The following is a 19,146-nucleotide window of genomic DNA, read 5'->3' as shown; positions in this document are numbered from 1 at the left end:
TTTGCACCTGAAACTTCTTTGCCATCCTTGGATAAAATAATCTTAGACGTCCTGTGACCTAAAAGACTTTTCTCATCAAGGAACAAAGTTATTGTGGTAAGAAATAACAGGGAATGCCTTTCAGAAAATAATAATAATAATAATAATAATAATAATTTTTTAGTAGCCACATTAAAAAAAATCAGTGAAAAGGTAAAAATAGAGAAAATAAATTTTGACAATATATTTTATTAAATAAAATAAATTGGAGTTTTAGTCACCATTTTGCTAACTCTGTTTTCAGCAGATCTCTTCACATCTCAGGTCATCTTAGGTGCCCTCATCTCTAAAAATGAGAGAAGGGATGGGCATTGAACTTCATTTAACAATGACAAACATACCTTAATTGCTGTCACATCCCTCTTCTGCAGCCATGGCAGACATTAGTCATCAGTCTTAGTGTTCTTTCTCTGAGATCAGTCATACCTTAGAATTCTTCTCAACACACTGTTTGAGGCCACCATTTCTAAACAGGTTGTACTTTGTACCTGAAACTTCTTTGCCATCCTTGGATAAAATAATCTTAGACGTCCTGTGACCTAAAAGACTTTACTCATCAAGGAACAAAGTTATTGTGGTAAGAAATAACAGGGAATGCCTTTCAGAAAATAATAATAATAATAATAATTTTTCAGTAGCCACATTAAAAAAAATCAGTGAAAAGGTAAAAATAGAGGAAATAAATTTTGACAATATATTTTATTAAATAAAATATATCAACATGTAATTGATATAAAGCAATTATTAGTGGAATATTTTACCTTCTTTTTCTTTTCATACAAAATCTGTGAAATCCAGTATGTGTTTATTATAGCAATCCCATTTTAGATAACAAATTTTCGTTGGAAATACTTGGTCTGTGTTTTATTTTACAGTTTGAAAAGCAGATTCTCATACCCACATTCTTAAGTTTTCTAATAATTGAACTGAGTACTAGTTTTTAAATTTAATTAAAGTTGAATAAAATTAAAAGTTGAGATGAGGTCACACGACCACGTTTCAAGTGCCCAGTAGCCACAGATTACTGTTGGCTACCACATTGGTTAGCAGATGTTTGGAGAATACAAAGAAATACACGGTTTCAGTTTAGCCTTCAAGGAGATTTTCAAGTTGGGACAGCAAGATATCAAAAATAAACATATCAAGAATATAATCCAAAACAATAGGATTAAGTACTAAAAGTTTGCCATGGGCTTCAAGGAGATTTTCAAGTTGGGACAGCAAGATATCAAAAATAAACATATCAAGAATATAACCCAAAACAATAGGATTAAGTACTAAAAGTTTGCCATGGTCCGACTAAGTCGTACTTGGGTTGGAAGTTCCAGAAACACCCACAGCTGGATACATTCTTCACCACTTTGAAGTCTGAGTGGTGGCAATGACGTGTTGAGTTGGTGAGAATGGAGTATGTTACTTTAGAAAGTGTGTGTGTTCTGCCTGCAGGCATGGGACCCGCTGTGCTGGAGAAGTGGCAGCTGCTGCAAACAACTCTCACTGCACAGTCGGAATTGCTTTCAACGCCAGGATCGGAGGTATGGGAAACAAACTTACATGGATATAGAAATGAGCGAGTTAGCTCTTGGTAACTAGTTTTCAGAACTCTTTTTAACCAAACATAGGCATATCTTTGCATAACAGTGTTCATCTTTTGCTGACAGCAAAATGACCATGTTGACATGTGTCATTAAATAGAGTTATAAAGACTTCTAGAAAAAGCAATATCCCTAAAGTGTTGCAAACATACTCTTTTAAAGCAGGCTTGAAAGAATGTTATCTAGTAGTGAAGATAAACTCATTGACATCTGTACCAAAACTATACTATTGGTGCCTGGGCCAGAAAGAGCTAATAATATAGACATCAGGGAATGATATCTCTGTGGAAAGAAGCACTTTGAATTTTTCTCAAACCAGAAAATCCTTTTTTAAATTTTGTTTAGGCTTTACAAAAAGTTTCTTTTAATTGTAATAAAAATGTTAAATTCTCCTTTTGTGGTCCTATAATGTAGTGATATGGCCTCCATGAATAATTCCATATTATTTTTATACATATACACATATATATACCAACTCAAATATACCTGTGTTTACTATAAAGACCCAGCCAAAGCAGGATAAATATAAGCATTGATAAAAGCAAATGCTAACTTTCCCATTTTTAATCATCTTTGTAAGCAACAGCCTGGTGCCACCGCAAACTCAAATGGGAGGAAAACGTCGTAAACGATTTTCGTGATCCTACTGACTTTTCATTATTCCTGGCCTGAAAGGTGTTCCTTAGGGGTCTCCTAAACAATGTCATAAGATGAATGAAGCTTCTGAAACCAGGCTGACCTCCTTGTTTCCAATGAACTATTTGTCTCCAAGTGCTAAACAGAATTAGAACTGAAAAATTAAAATGACCATTTTAGGATAAGTGTATAATATAGAGGTCCTATAATGTGAAATATTTAAGGTATATGAGTATAATAATGGTGCTGAAAAAAGGTTTTCTGAAACTACCTCAAATGTCAGTCCACAGTAAATTTTTTCCTTTTTCTTTCCTGTATTTCACTTTGAATTCTTAGAATACAACAGTTTGTTAACCAGTAATTAGCTGTACACAAGGGGCATATGCTATGTGTCAAGGGCAATGCACACGGACCAGCTAAGGAAAGGAGACCAAGGCTTTTCCCTGAGGAATGCTGAGAGAGCTGCAGGTCCCTGCTCTTCCAAGGAGAATTGGATCAGCAGCTGCCCAGTCACCCTCCTCACCGTCCAGGGCAGCTTCTCTCACGCACAGATGCACAGCCCAGCTCCCCATCAGCACCGTCCTGCACAAACCCAGTGGAAGGAGGGAATAACTTGAGAACTCACAGATAAACTGCTGACCTCGCTTAACACTACCTTAGTAAAACAATAAATAAAATAAATGCATGGAGATGACCCCAAAATGTTCTCAAACAAGAACATTCTGAACTATAAATTTAACCCCAGACCCCAGGCATGAAGGCTTGCAGTTAGATGAAGGGAAAGAAGCAGCCGTGATGAAATGAAATTGTTATTTGTGATTTTTCAGTCAGAAAATTAGTGTTACCCTCTAGGTATGATTTGGCAAGCATTTTTTTTTTTTTTTTGTGGACTTCACATGAACTGCATGACGTATGAGCTAAATTCAGATGTTGTATGGATACTCTCGTATTGGCATTCAGATACACTGGTGAGATTATTTGGGGCAGTTATAGTGTTTTTTTCAGATCTCACTGAAGGTAGAATAGTTTTACTTTATGCTGTTAAACAGAAAGTGAGAAGATGAAGTAGTTCATCTTTGCTAAAAAACATGCAGATGAAGTTTGACGATTCATATTAAATTAAAACAAACCAGTGGTTTCTCAGGACCACCTACATACAAAGCATTGTGCTGGGTTTTCTACTCTCTCAAAATAAAAACCACTGACAGACTTTCTAAGTACAATTTCCATTCCATAATTTTTATTTTATTTCTTAATTTTTATTTTTTTATTTTGGTGGCTGGCCGGTACAGGGACCTGAACCCTTGACTGACCTTGGTGTTTCCAATACCGTGCTCTAATCAACTGCGCTAATTGACCTTCCCTTTTTCATAACTTTTAAAGGGATTTCTTCATGACTTCATTCTCCACATCACCCATTAACATACAAAATCCCAAAGTGTAGAGGAATAAAGACACTCAAGAGACACAACAACCAAATGCAATGTCTTTAGTAATACTTGGGGGAATTTTAATGTTGTCTGGGTGTTAGATGACAGTAGGGACTTATTTTCATATGTTTTTGTAAAAAAATATTAAAGGATGAAGTGTCATATCTGTCATGGAATTTAAAATAGTTCAACCTAATATATTTTTAGATAAAGAAAATGAGATAAAATGTTAACAGTGGCAGTATTCGTGATTTTGTTCATTCTATTTTTTTGTTTGATTTTTGCAAGTTTCATGGTTAAACATTTTTTTGAAAAAAAAAGAAGATATAGTTCCCTTAAGAATATTTTTATTTTCTACCAGTATTCTCACCTCAATCTGCATAGTATCTAAAGCTGCCCGATTTGGGGTTTTATTATTTAGTCTCCATTTATGGATAACCAATAAAAACTTGAAATTCAACAGGAGAATGAGGTTTTCCTGAGGAGTAAATTTGGACTGTAAGATATAATTTTAAAATAATACAATGTCTCAGTGTTGGTATTTAGTTTAAGCTGAAAAAGAGGTTTATTTACTTAACAATTACCTGTTTTGTTGTTGTTGCAAGACTCCAAAATAAAAGGAAAAAAGGAAAGCCTGCCATTTGGTATATAATTTATTTCTAAATATCTTAGTTTCTATTTTTGCAAAATAGGGTTAATAATAAATTCTTATCTGTCTGTTAAGAATATACTTAAATGAAGATTAATGACTAAACATTGCTAAAACCCTTTGAGAATTATTTAAAGTATTATATACACCAAGAGCATTCTCATTTATTATTTGACTTATAAATAACACAGCAAAAGAGAAATCTATTAAGTTCACATCAGTCTTACAGATTAGGGGATAACATTAAATATAGAGGAAATGAGACCAACGTAACTTGGCAGCTGTCCACATGTTATAAGATTGCTAAGGTTAGATGTTTTATACCAATTATGAGCACAAGTTATTCGGTGAAGAGAAACGTAGGGGAGATGGATTGCTTGGGCCTCTCTTTGCCAAGTGCTTAACAGAAAAGGGAGATTGTGGCAGCTGTCGCAGGGGTTGGAAACTTGGAAAAAGAAAACAATAGATTAAAAGGACTTTTAAAATGTTTTGCTCTTTTACACACAGTGTAACTTCCTTTCTCCCCAAGATAGCCTCAGCAAAGTCTACATTATCCTTTCACTGGGGAAAATATGCTCACTTAGGGGATGATTAAAAATGTCTCCTCCCCCCACCCCAGTCCTGTAATGGGTTTATTTGGGTGTCGTGGCCTGAAGCCTCTGTAATGAGCTGGTTCTCCTTTCTGTGTTGAAGGAGTGCGAATGTTGGATGGAGATGTCACGGACATGGTGGAAGCGAAGTCGGTCAGCTTCAATCCCCAGCATGTGCACATTTACAGCGCCAGCTGGGGCCCAGATGATGACGGCAAGACTGTGGATGGACCAGCCCCCCTCACCCGGCAAGCCTTTGAAAATGGTGTTAGAATGGTAGGTTTCCCAGCACGTGGGCTCATACTGTGTCCTGGAGATGACTCTCATGAAGAATCTGTGGGTTTCCAGTCCTCTAAACTAGAGGACTGGATGGAGCTCGTATGCTGAGCCAGTAGATAGACTAATGGAAAGAGGTGTTGAACATTGGGGATTGTGAATTACTTCTGCACTGCCAATGAACTAAAAGCTACAGAGTTTTCTCTGAGGAGGACAGAGGTGTGTATGGATGTGCGGGTTCATGAATTAATACGTTAATCTTGCATTTGGAGAAGGGATTCTTGAGACTGAGAGATTGAGGGGTGATATTAACACCCTCTGGTTGGTGTTGATAGATCAGCCAACAATGTCCTTCTGGGAAGCTCCCTTTTGGAGTCCCTTCCTTAGTCTCACCTCTGTCCCAGAACAGTATTATTTTTATACTGGCTCCCAGTCTCCCTAACCACATACCTTACCATGTCGCTTTTCTTGATTTTGCTGAAAAATTCACTGATCACTCTCCCCCCCAAAAATAAGTGCTCATAGCTATGAAAGGAGGAGGGTTCCACCAGAAGCAACGTCTTCCTCTTTCTTACTCGTGAATGGACCTTTGGTGATTTAAACATACATTTCATCATGTTCATTTAAGGCCGTCATTGATCTGGCCCTAACGTCCCTTTCCTACCTCATTTCTTTTTACTCCTCTGTAGTGTAAGCATTCTCCACTCCTGCTGTCCATCAGCACACACTGCTTTCCCCGTGATCCCTGCTCTTCTTACGCAGCACCGTGCCCCACCCCAACTCCTATCACTACTGGCCAAATCCTGTGTGACCTTCAAGCTTCCACTGAAAGTTCCTTCTTTGCAGAAGCCTTCTCACTGCCCAAATCAGAATGAACTGTGACCAGTCCCTACCTTGTGTTCCCTGTGCCTTATGTTCTTCCTGGTGTTCCACACAGTCCCCATCCTATCGTGCTTTATATCAGAGTCAGTTCTGGGTGCATCTTCCTCACTAAATTGTAAATTCCTGGAGAGCAGAATTTGTGCTCTACACATCTTTATGGGCTTTGCAAAACAGAGGCAATGCGTTGAATTCTAGTAAGTACTCAATAAATGTTTATTAAATTGAACTTAATTTACTACGAGTGATGCTAACCACAGGTTTGTTATATATTCGGCCCACATTTGGAAGAGTGGAATGCATTCAGTTGATTAATGTGACATCGCAGCTGGAGTAAAAATAATAATGATTCTCCCACATCTTTGTGGGATTGGTGTTAGGGTTTTAAGAGAAGACTGAGCTAAGCTGCCTCCTGGTTATTCTGAAATCGACTAAAGGAGAAAATTATATACTTGTTTTGTGGGCACTTCCTAACTCAATAGTAGTTCAGATTTGTTTAAGACATTCAGTTCTCTAGCTCTGTCAATTTTCAGGTGAATTAAACCCCTTTTAAACCATAGGATGAAGTTTTAACTCATTGCCTAGAATTTTCCTTTCAAGGTGCCTTAATACCAAATGAATATATTATAGGTAATCTGGTGATTTTATTACCAAAGATGTGGAGTGCAATTATTATTCTCTCTATGCCATCAATAGAATGGTCAAGCTTAGTTCATATTTAATCTTCAAATATAATGAAATAATCTTATGTGCATGGCTCTTATAATAACAAGCCATCTGGAATTCCTCATTAACATGAAAATACTCATACAATATTAGTAATGCACATAGCCTCTTGAATATACATGTACATATAAAGAATACAGGTATTCAATAGCTGTTTTTACTAACAGACTAGTCATTGAACCAATGCTGTCAAATATATTGTTGCTGGGGAATCTTTTGTTCAATGGCAATCTTAACAAAAAGCTTAATGTTGAAAACAAAACAAAACAAAAAATGTGTTTTTGTTGAAAGAATGTAGAAAGGTTGAGATTAGAGAAAACTGTTCAAACACATTATATTTAGAAATAAATAATTTGGAAAAATATACTGTCTACTCATTATTACTTACAAAAGTAATATGTTTATTATAACACATCGTACACAAAAATGTATACATATGAAATTAATAATAGATTTTCTCACCCAATGAGGTAACCATTTTTAAGAGTATAAACTACATCTTTCCATACTCTTGTGCACAATAACGTGCCAAACAGGGATCATGTACCTCTGCACATGGCTGCTTTCACCTAACTGTCTGCCATGGGCATCCTTCCAGGGCAACCCATAAGGATAGAACTCATTCATTTTCTTTGTTTCAAAATTTTTGGAGTACAGAGATACCATCATTTATTCAACATTCCACCAAGGACCTTGCAAGGTTTTAATCTGGAAAAAAGAGTTTAGTTTTAAAACGAACCATTTACTTTTAGGATTGAGGTAATAACAAAATAACTCTGTAAAATAATGAATTATTTTCTGGCTTCTAGCATTGCATATCTAAGTATGGAAAAACAGTGGTGACACATTTAAATGTGATAATATCTACAGGATAGTGTTCCATGGTTTTAATACACATAGGCTTTCGAATTAAGCTAGGGCTGAGTCTAATGTAAGTCATTTACTTTTCTCTGACCTTAGGTAGAGCAAATTACTTCTTTGCTCCATCTTCTCATGTGAAATAGGGCAATAATAGTATTCACTTACAGAGGTGTTATGAGTGTCACATGAGTTGATAATGCATATCAAACAATTAGCATAGTACCTAAAACATAATAAATGTTCAATAAATTCATTTTTTTCAGAGAAATTATGTCTTTCCAAAAAATTTGTTTAAATTTGTCCTCAGTCTCTCATCCTTCTTTCCTTTATCATTTCCACACTACAGAATTCTAAATGATTCCATTGAGTTACTTGTTGGGGGAGATTAAAAATAATATGGTACAAGTCAGTGTAGACTTTCTGAGCTCTGTAGTGTCATTTACTTTGTTTTCCTATGTGTATATATAACTTCAATTTCACTTGCCTTTAAAAGCACATCTTCTATTTCATTGAGATAACCTCTGGATATATAAATTCATTTCAGTTATTCATGTTTGTAGTCTTGACTTTAGTTTATATATTCCTAAAGGATGTTTCTCATATATCTATGAATATATAATTTAATATTTTTGAGCAGTATATTAGATAGTCTTTTACAGGGGGAAAATTTTTACTACTTTCTCTGTTATCAGGCATCAAGTGAGACAGGAAATTATATATTCTTTGAGATTATCCAAATTTGTGTTTTTTATATAATACACACTGTCGAATATATAGGAAATAACTGGATAAAAACATTCTACAAAGTTAGATTATAGTGTGCAGAACAAAATAAATAAGGAATAAGTAAATAAGTAATTTCTTGGCTGAGGAATTTAAGAAATGAAGGGATAAATGACTGATAAAATAATTCCTTAAGTTTGCTAATTGAAAATCTATGCATCAGTCTAATGTCATTGTGGCCTGTTGGGGTTTTAACATCATCTGCAAAAATGCTGGGATTGGAATTTATTTATTCTTCCTATTAAATGTAGTGAGCTGACCTGATATACAGTTTGAAAAGATCTTCTTGTAGAAGATGGGCTGTGTGTGGGGTGGGGGAAGGAAAGCAAGAGTGGAAGATTGAGAATTTATTTATTCTTCCTATTAAATGTAGTGAGCTGACCTGATATACAGTTTGAAAAGATCTGTGCAGTGTAGAAGATGGGCTGTGTGTGGGGTGGGGGAAGGAAAGCAAGAGTGGAAGATTGATGTTGTCCAGGAGAGAGCTGCACTAGGCTGGCAGCCACAGCAAGACAGCCAGGAAGATCAGGCAGCAGCAGAGAGAAGCCCGAGTATCAAGAAACATTTTCACAGAGGAAATAAATAAATGTTGCTCGGGGAGTCCAAGTATTGATTGCACCCATTCCTTCTGCTTGCTGATCAAAAAACGTAGCAAATATTGAATTTCAAAATGCTCCGTATTTGTTTATTCTAAGATAAGCATTTGGCTCAATAGAATGTAACACTGTTTTCAAAGACTTTAACTAAATCAGGATTGATTCAGTTTATAGCCCCTTTAGAATTAATGTGCCAAAATTGCATTAAAAAAACTATGTTAAACAAACCATGTCACAGTTGACAACTTGTTCTTTCTCCCAAGGATTGCATTTATTGAATGCTAAGGAACTATAAAGTTGAATGCAAGAATTAGATTTATATAATTTGAGCTGCATATAATTAATAATCGTAATGAGGGCTGCATGAACAACATGTGACATTTTGGCCAGTGCGTTATCTCTTTGAAGCCCTGAAATAGATGATAGCTTTCAATCTTCACAATAATCTCATAAAATAGGTACCGTTCTCCCCAATTTTATAGATAGGGAAAACAGAAATTCAGTATAGCTAAAGAAGTCAGAACATGGGCCTCAAAGGAATACAGTGAATTCTGTTACATATTGTCATTTTACTTTATTTGGCACATCTGACCTCCTACCTTCACCTGTGACCACATACTGTGGCTTTTCTCTTGTTACTATGGTGAATTAACTGTTCACCTTCTGCCTAAGGCCACCTCCTCTATATGTTCACTGGTCCCCATCCCTTCCTACCCCATCCAAGACCTATGTCAAGCAGTTCTTTATTCTTAGTCATCAAAGTTTCCCTCTCAGTTCTACTGTTACCATTAACATATATTTATACTGTTAATTCTACTATTTTAAAAGACCAAGAGGAGAATCCCCCGTCTTTTCTTATTTCCTTCCTATTACTGCCTCATTTCTCTTTTTGCCTTTAGAGTGAAATTTTTGAAAGCATTATCCATTCTTGCCCTCCACCATTGCTCTTCTTTATACTGTTAATTCTACTATTTTAAAAGACCAAGAGGAGAATCCCCCGTCTTTTCTTATTCCCTTCCTATTACTGCCTCATTTCTCTTTTTGCCTTTAGAGTGAAATTTTTGGAAAGCATTATCCATTCTTGCCCTCCACCATTGCTCTTCTCCTGTTATCTCCTGAAGCCACTGATTGCATTGGGATGTTGCCCCAGCAATCAGTCCCCTGAAGCTACTCTTGTCAAGGTCGCAGTGACCTCCCTATGCAGAGCCCAGGGCTGCTGTCTGAGCTCTCGTCTAAGTTGTCCTGACCAGGAGGACTGCCTGATTCTCTGCGCAACATAACACACACACATCCCAACCCTTCAGAACACCTTCTTTGCAATTACTGACCCTCCTTCAATTTGTTGTATTTACTTATCTTGTTGACTGTCTCCTCCATGAAGGCTCAGAGTTTGGCTGCTGTTCTGTTGTATCCCAAGTATCCAGAAGAGTATCTGGTACTCAGAAGGTGTTTAGTGAAGAAAAAATGAATGAGTGGAGGAATGTTTAAATGACTTCCATGCCACTTTGCTGCATGTACTGAGTTAATTTACTTAAGGATTATACCTGCTTTTTTATTCTTGTTGTTTTTTACTTAGTATTCTGGAAATGAGTTATTAACATACATGGTATAATATGCTGGTTAAAGTGCCCAGATTCTGTATTCAGACTCTCCAGTTGGGAAACGTGGGCCAGTACTTTCTGATCTTAATTAGCCTCTCTGAGGATCAGTTTATTCCTCTATAAAATGGATGTAGTAATTGCTTTATGGGAGTGTTGTGAGGATTATATGATTAATGCCTGTAAAATACTCAGCAGAGTTCCTGGAACAATGTAAAGTTTCTAATTATGTTATGAATCTTATTCATTATCACCACTGAAAATGAGCAAGGGTAATAATAATGAAATACTGATTAATCATGTAAAATACCTTGATTTGTTCTAAATCTCTGGGTTTAATCAATTTTATATTGCTGAATGATCCTTATGGAAGATAATTATATAATCTTGAGATTATTATTGACAAATGGCCTATATATGGGAGAAAATATCCAAAAGATATTTTCTGAAATGTATTTCATAAACCACTAATTTAATAAAAATGCTAAACAAAAGGGCATGTGGGTAGAGGGATTTTTCTGGCAAATACACGTGAGAAAATAGTACCCTATTAGGTGCTTCCTTTGAAGATTTAAAAACATACTAAAGGCTCTGAGAAGTCCTGCAGTACAGAGATGCATTTAACTTTATTTAATCAAAGTTCTCAACATAGAAACTTTTTTTCCATGACTTTCCAAATTGCTTTTAAATTTTATTTTATTTTCAGTTTTGTGGAACTATTATAGGAAAATTCAGGTGAACTTGTTAGACCTTTAGAGTCAGTACATTAGAACTGGAAACAATGTTAACAGTTAAGTTGATTTTTACCAACACTTATGCATTTCTTTATTTGTTGATGGCACTCACATTCACTCAGTCTCCTTTCCTCAATCTAGTCACCTAATAAGACTCTCCTGTACTATTTCCTGGATGTCTGTGGACATCTTTCTTGCCCTCACCATTAGAACCTACTTCTCTCCTACAGACTTCTGCAATAGCATACATCCAAAACTTCCCAGCTTACGATTCAACTTTCATTCTGCATGGAGATTGCAGTGGAAGAAGTATTTTTTGTATGCAAATCATGTCATTGTTTTACTCTTTCAAACTTATCATTGTAGCTCATGACCAACAAGGTACATTCTAGGCTTCCTAGCAGGGCACACCGGGACTCTCACAATTTTGCCAGGGGTCTCATGTCATCTTAGGAAAGGACAATTTAAAGGTTCCACTTATTCATACTGACATGGATCTGGTTACCATGGTGGGCCTCTGGCCTGGCAAAGAGTTCCTTCAAGGGGACAATCCTGGCTTCATCTTTCCAGTCAGTCCTAAATAGAAACATGATTTTATGAAGTAAGTGAATCAATTAACAATGTTTCAGATATAGGTAACCCCCTGTTTGGTGTCAGAATCAGAAGCTAAGAGCCCAAAGTTTTCTTTGATAGACTCTTTATTCATGCATTTATTACTGATTACATTTAGGAAACCTTTACTCAGTGGTTATAATAGTCCAGGTAATTCTCTAGGTGCTAGGGAAATGTGAATAACACTCAGCCCTTGTCTTGGGGGAGCTCACCATATAATGCTGGTTAGATGTTCTAAAAAAAGTGTAAGCAAATTTCCAAAGTCCCATCAGCTTGCAGAATCTTAAGTTAGGGCAGAATAAACAGCACACAATAATTATTGTAGTGTAGTCTAGTTGCCTGGGAATCATCTTTTTTCCCCCAGTTTGATTATTAAACTTTAATAAGACTTGATGTAATTGATATTTATTAGCAAGTGTCTGATGCATTGGCTCATTTCACAATGTCTTGACAATTGTGTTTAGTAACATTCTTTAGAAAAAGCAAAAACTTGGAATTGAATTTTTTTCCTTAATCAGAAAAGCCTATGTTAAACTTACCATTACTTCTCTTATTCTTTTACGCAAGAAATATGTCTTAAGTACCCACTATATGCCAAGCACTGGTTTGGCATTTATCTTAGTGTTTTTTCTGGAAAAATCATGTAGCTCATTGTAGATATTTTAGGAGCACGGCTTACAGAATTTGCTTTATCATTTTATCTGTAAAATCATTGTATCATTTTATCTATCTGTCAAGTAAAGGTTGTTTTTCTTTAAGCTTTTTAGGCTTTGGAAATATCAGTTAAAGCATTCCAATGAATGCATGATAGAACACAGCCAATGTCAGGGATTAGCAAGAAGAGGCAGTGAAATCAGAATCACTGGCCCTTAATCTCCCTGTTGGATCTGTGGCCTTCATCCGGTCTGCACTCTGTCGTTTTCAGGGATCCAGATGGAAATCAGGACATTGGTTGGGTGTCTATTGGTATATGTCTGGCTGTTGAGTCTCTTACGAAGAACCCTGATTACTAGTTTCCCTTCCCATCATCAGCCACCATTTAGGTTCAGCAGATTTTAAAACTGAGTCACATGTTGTCTCTTACACACACGTGCACACACGCATATTTCTTCATGCTTAAATTAAAGGCATATGTTCACCAGGAGAGAAGAAGTATAATGAGCTCATATAATAAAAGCAATATTAGTAACTATAATGAAATTAACCAGTTCTACCCACGAGGGATATGTTTTTATCTGATAGGCACCCAGCTGTAACAGGATTGGTACCAGTTTGCATTTTAATAAATGACAGATTGCTGTTAAATTAGTTGGCGAATGTTGTAAAACTTTGGAATGATCTATGGGTAGGCAAAGATAGACAAGAGAGCTTATTTAAAATTGGTTCCACTTAATGAAAATTGACTTTAACGGGGGTTTCTTTTTAAAATCCTCCTTTGAGATTTAACTATATCCTAGTGGAACTCTTGTGTATTTAGAATTTTAACAAAGCTGGGAAGTCACTTGCCAAGTGTACCCAATATTATATCATTCATTTTGGAAGCAAAGAAATGTGTCTTTTTAAACATATTCTCGTATGTGGTTTCACATTCTGTAATCATCACAAAGTTATCTGACACCCAAGTATCAAATTGAGATTACTACACTATATTAATTGAATTGTGGTGCATTTTTATGGGGAGGAGCACAAATCTATTCTAGCCTTGTGTAAGTGTAAATTTCAAATATATATTGTCACCTTGTTTTCAGTTTTAGTCTCAAGATTGATGAGTAACTTTGTTGAGTAGCTTAAGTTAACTTTTGCAAATCCCATTCTAAACCCTTGTCCTAGACTAACCAGTCTCAGTAACAGTTGTCTTTTGTTTCAGTTTGTCTTAGCCAGCCCCAATACAAGCTTCTTAACTTGCTGTTTTGGATTGTGTACACCACCATGCCATTCAATTAATACAGCAAGACAGATGCTGACCATAAGCAATCTCTCAAAGTACGTCTTTCCCCTACATCCAACCTTATTCCTGCATAAAAGCTGCTCCATGTCTTCAGCCTTCTTCTCTCCTCCTCCCTTCTCATCACTGGTTCCATGCATGAAAATGGCCAACTGAGTCTGGTGCTTTCCTTTAGAAGACTTCAAGAAAACTCTTAGCACCATAGAAACAGTATTTCTCAGCATATTTTAGTCAACCTCATTGAACTGCCACTATCTGTAAGTTTCCTAAATCTAGAGAGAACAGTCTGAGGCTTTTACTCCAACCGGTGCACACAATTATTCCACCTCTCTTTTTTTTTTTTTTTTGTCTTTTTTCGTGTCCAGCAACAGATCGCAACCCTCAGTGTCACGCCCGTACCGGACCGGGACCAGCAACAGGATCGCAAGCCTCGGTGTTGCTCCCGCGCCTCGCTCAGCCAGTGAGCGGGAACCGGTCTGTATGTGGGATCCGAACCCTTGGTGGGAGCGCCGCCGCGCTTCCCAAGCGGCGCACTGTAGCAGTGTGCCACCGGGCCGGCCCTGGATGTCCCTTTTAAGGGAAGATTCAGAATTGTGTAGGGATTGCATTAGGTCAAGTTAAGCTCCATACCAATCATGGGGAATGCTGATGGAGAGAATAAACAAATCAATTCCCTTCAATGTAATATGGCGGTAGTTAGAAAACAAAGGCTGCTATGTAATAAACAAGGATCAGTTGAAGTGGGTTGATAATCTCAAATGATTTGAAAGTATATGTGGCTTTAATGGGAGGTTTTTTCCCCCACTTGAGCCTACATTCCTCATCTCATGTTTGATAATTACAATCAAACCTAATATTCAGGGTTGCAAACATTAATATGATCATAACTCGGTAGCCAGTTGAGTTTGACGTTGGGATGAGCCTCCCAGGAACACCCTGTTTGTAAATTTGTAAACTATGTCTTGGCAAAACTATGGAGCATGGCATTAAGAAGCATGACTGGGGTTCAAACTCAGGTCCGTCTTCTTCCAAAGCAAGTATTCTCCACCACCACGCTCTGTGCGGTACCAGCTCCTGTCGCTTGACTCATGTAACCTGAACAGTAGCTGAATTGAGGTTATGAAAGTGCATATCGCAACAAAGATCTTTCTTCTCTGGATTCCCAGGGAACTTAACCAGGCAACTGATATGGCACATTCTTTTTTTTTTTTTTGACCGGTGAGGGGATCCCACATTCTTTTTTTTTTTTTTGTCCGGTGGGGGGCTCCCAACCCTCGGCACGGTGTGGTCTGCACCACGCTCAGCCAGTGAGCGCACCTGCCATCCATATGTAGGATCCGAACCCACGGCCTCGGTGCTACCAGCGCTGCACTCTCCCAAGTGAGCCACGGGGCCAGCCCCTGATCTGGCACATTCTGGCACCTTCACTGTATTGTTCTTTCTGTCCCTCCTGGGATGAGGCCTGGGATGGCACAGAGAGTCCCAGCCTTGCTCAGTTTGCTTACTCTCTGGTTGTTTGACCTGAGACAGGTTAGTAAGTTATCTGAGCTTCCTTTTGCCTGAGAAATAGGCTATGAAATACTTGCTTTCTGGAGCCCTTATGGAGACAGAAAGAGCTCACACGTATGAAGTGCACAGCCCAGCAGCTGCCGTCCTCCTCAAGGACAGGGCCATGTTGGATGCATCTTTAAGGTCCCAAAGAATCCTATAAATAATAGGAGCCTAATACCAATTGTAGTTTTTTCCAAAGTATAATTTGTTTTGATTTAAGACAGGATTGTGTTTATGGGCAGAAAACATAGAGGGCTAATTTTCTCTTTCAGAAATATTACCCTCTACTCCAGGTGAGGTCAAGGTTATTGCTTCATGTGGTAGAGGCCTGTGACACATTCACACCTGTGGTGGGCTTTAGAAAGGGGTGGTGTGCTTACCCTTTCAAAGTTGAGCTGGCAGTTGGAATCAGTTCACAGTGAGGAATTGTGTAATCTAGAGCTAACTTAGAGAAGAGTACAAACTTTTCATTATTGCTGGAATACCCCTCTATCCTCCTTTCCAAGTGCCTTTCCAAACATTTACAGTAAATTCCTTTCGTACCCCTGTTGATAATAAATGTTTTTATTCTCTATTAAAGGGAATTTTTCAAATTTTATTCCTTCAATATAAGTTTGAAAGTGATGGGATGGTACGTTTCTGAGCAGTTTGAAAATAGATAATCAGTGTTAATACTGGAAATTTCCTTCCCAGTTTTATAAACCTGGCTTTCCTGAAAGTCTGAGCATGGTTTGTCCTTTGCTTTGGGGTGATCCAAGAAGTAGAAACTTTTGGCAAGTATTAGAAAGGCTTTTCTTCTCAAAAAAATGGGTATGTTGGATGGTAGATGTACCCAGAACACCTGTGTTGGTGCTATTAATTATTGATTGTGATTATTTTAGAGAACATATGTGATTATTTTAGCAGCTTGAATTGAGGAATTGGGAAACCTAGTCTGCATGCTGTTTACCAACCCAGGTTAGCAGTTCTCACACCAGGGGAAAACAGGGCTCAAAGCTTGGGGGACAATGGGAGTGACCAGAAGGTTACTGAGTTTTGCTTAGGCTTCTGTGGGTCAGATGAGGAAGATAAAGGTCTGAGAAAAAACAAGAGATTGACCAATATGAGTTGACCACAGATAGAAAGTTAAAAGCAGACAATTATTTGGAAATTGTTGATTTAGAAAATTTACAAAATTCAGAAAAATTAAAAAATTTTTTTCTCTAATCCACTATGGGTAAGCCTTGTTTTTCTAAACCGGTGTCAGTACTAGTCAGTGGAGGTCGGCACTGGATGAGGCACGACTGGGTGCATTCTGGTCCTAGCCCTGCCTCCAGTTGGCTCTGCTAACTTCATTTCCTTGGTTTTCCTATGTAGAAATTTTAAATTTTACCAAATGGACCTCTTATTGTCCAGCTTTACATAATATCCATAGTACATTAGTCAGCTCCAAATTTTTATTATTTGAAGTTCCTGAATATACAGAATATCTAAAAGTTAATAAAAATAAATTTCTTTGCTTGAAAGCATATTTATTTCCATTAATAAACACAGCCAGTTTTTATTTCTTCACAGATATTCTACCACCCTTTCTCCATGAAATACTGATTTTCTTCTTCTGGTTATGTTGTAAAAATAAGCAAAGGAAAAGAAATCTGCACTTGTAATACTGCTGTCAAGAACCAAGGGCCACACTGTTGTGCCCTTTGCTATATAAAGTGTAAGAAGCTGTGTCAAACATGGGAGCCCTACGTGTCAACCCTCTGAAGAAAGGGCATCTCCAATAACAGAACTGATTCTACTGAGCCTTTAGTGATTGATGCTCTACTAAATTTGTATTCTAGCAGATATGGTGGATAAGCAACTCGATAAGAAAGGGCATCTCCAATAACAGAACTGATTCTACTGAGCCTTTAGTGATTGATGCTCTACGAAATTTGTATTCTAGCAGATATGGTGGATAAGCAACTCGATTTTTTTTCCTTTCTATTCACAAAATAAGCATAAAACTAGCTGGTTATCAAGAACCTGAGTGTAGGGGAGTTCTGTATTTGCTGCACTGATTAATTATTCTCTATGCTAGTCTTTGCCCACATTATTTACCACCTCCAAGTGTGGCTTTAGAAAACTGAGCTAAAGTCACCTTTAGGTTCCCCAAATTTAGTACAACATATGCTGCCCATTCGTGAACTAGAACATGAACAATATCATGAAAAAACCCTAAATGTAGGTTCCAAATGGCACTTAAAAATTTGTCATTTTACCAGAAATGCTTGCAGCAATAGTCATCAGCAGCTGATCCCATAATCATTATTAAGATCTCCATTCCATTAAATGTGAAGGCGACTAAATTTGGTATGCTCAGGAAGCATACAAAATGGATTTTCATCTGAGAATGATAAAACTAATATGATTTCTAATAAATGCATCTCATATTTTCAGTGCATTATTAAAAGTCAAAAGAACATAAAAAATGGCTTCACATACTTGGTTTAGTGACCTAGTGTGTACACAGACAATCAGAATCCAGAGCACCTGGTGTGGGGCTGGAAATGGGGGTGAGGTTGAGATGGGTTAGAAGAGGAGGGGGTGAAGTATTGTCACATGAGGAATATCAGGAAGACAGAAGTGAGGAGAAATAGCCTTCTTTGCTCCACTTTCAGTGCATTTTTTTCCTGGAGAAGTAGAAAATAATTGCATCTTTATTTTCGGTCTTTCTCATCAACCATCTCTGGACAGGCTGAGTAGCACAGAATGAGCCTCCCAGAGAGAGTTGTTTGTAAGTCAGTCTGTGGGTGTTTAGACTGTCCTTCCTCTGGGTCTCACTTAGGGTCACAGGGGCAGCGCGGGCCACTGACCCGCTAACACGTGAACGGAAAGACCCATGCCAGTAGCAGGCAGGAACTGGGGCCACAGCAAGCACTGACACCAGCAGGCCTTGGAGGACACTGACATTTGTTGGCTAGCTGTTGAAGTCATCTTCAGTAATCATTTTCAATCCCAGAATTTTTGCTTGGAAATAAGTGAAATTATTGAACTGTTGGCTGCATTCAAATCACCAAATAAATCAATCATAATTAACGACAGTTTGGTTTTAAAATATATGAAGTAGTTCCTGCATTTACCTTTGTGATTCTGACAGCGCAGTAATGAATTATTCTCAGGGTAGAAGCGGAAACAAGTGAAATCTGTGTATTCTTTACATTGGACAAAACACACCTGTCTCATTCGAGTCCTCTAGGGCATTTTGGGGGATGGCCTACTGTGTTCCCTGGGTCTAATTCAGTTTCATATAGTTAATTTCCCTACCCTCAGCCCCATCTTACTCAAATAAACTGATTAAAGAAACAAGTCTCCCCCTTGAGTAGCTCTTATCCCAAAGATGTCTTATTACATTTGTGCCATGACTACATCTGCCGTGCACATCCCAAAGAAAACTTTCTTCCACCACGTTATACCTGTTTAGTCTCCAAGGCACTGGGAGTGGTGTGGCCATCTGTTAACTGATTTTTTTTCCAATTGTCAACTATATTTCTTTTCTGGTTACTTTTTAGGTCACCTTTATGAATCATGTGACTCATTTATCCTGTTGATAAAGTTATTAAAATTGCTTAAAGAAGCAATATATTTTAGAATTCTGAAACTAATGTTTTGTGTGAATGCTACA

The 19,146-nt window shown here is 37.4% G+C and overlaps 1 protein-coding gene across 1 annotated transcript in view; it reads left to right on the top strand.

The window, feature by feature from the left end:
* Window positions 1–1,485: 1,485 nt before the first annotated feature.
* Window positions 1,486–19,146, top strand: part of LOC103598319 (proprotein convertase subtilisin/kexin type 5-like) — a gene marked incomplete at its 5' end in the record, with an annotated part of 25,499 nt that continues 7,838 nt past the window's right edge. Inside the window, 2 exons of the mRNA XM_008582317.1 lie at window positions 1,486–1,574; window positions 5,043–5,215. Of these exons, the coding sequence (XP_008580539.1) occupies window positions 1,486–1,574; window positions 5,043–5,215 (262 nt within the window). The remainder of the gene's footprint in view (window positions 1,575–5,042; window positions 5,216–19,146) is intronic.

Source organism: Galeopterus variegatus, unplaced genomic scaffold (assembly GCF_000696425.1).
Source record: "Galeopterus variegatus unplaced genomic scaffold, G_variegatus-3.0.2 Scaffold2565, whole genome shotgun sequence".
Lineage (NCBI taxonomy): Eukaryota > Metazoa > Chordata > Mammalia > Dermoptera > Cynocephalidae > Galeopterus > Galeopterus variegatus.
Note: the sequence above shows the minus strand (reverse complement) of the source record. Positions and strands in the feature narration are given on the sequence as shown.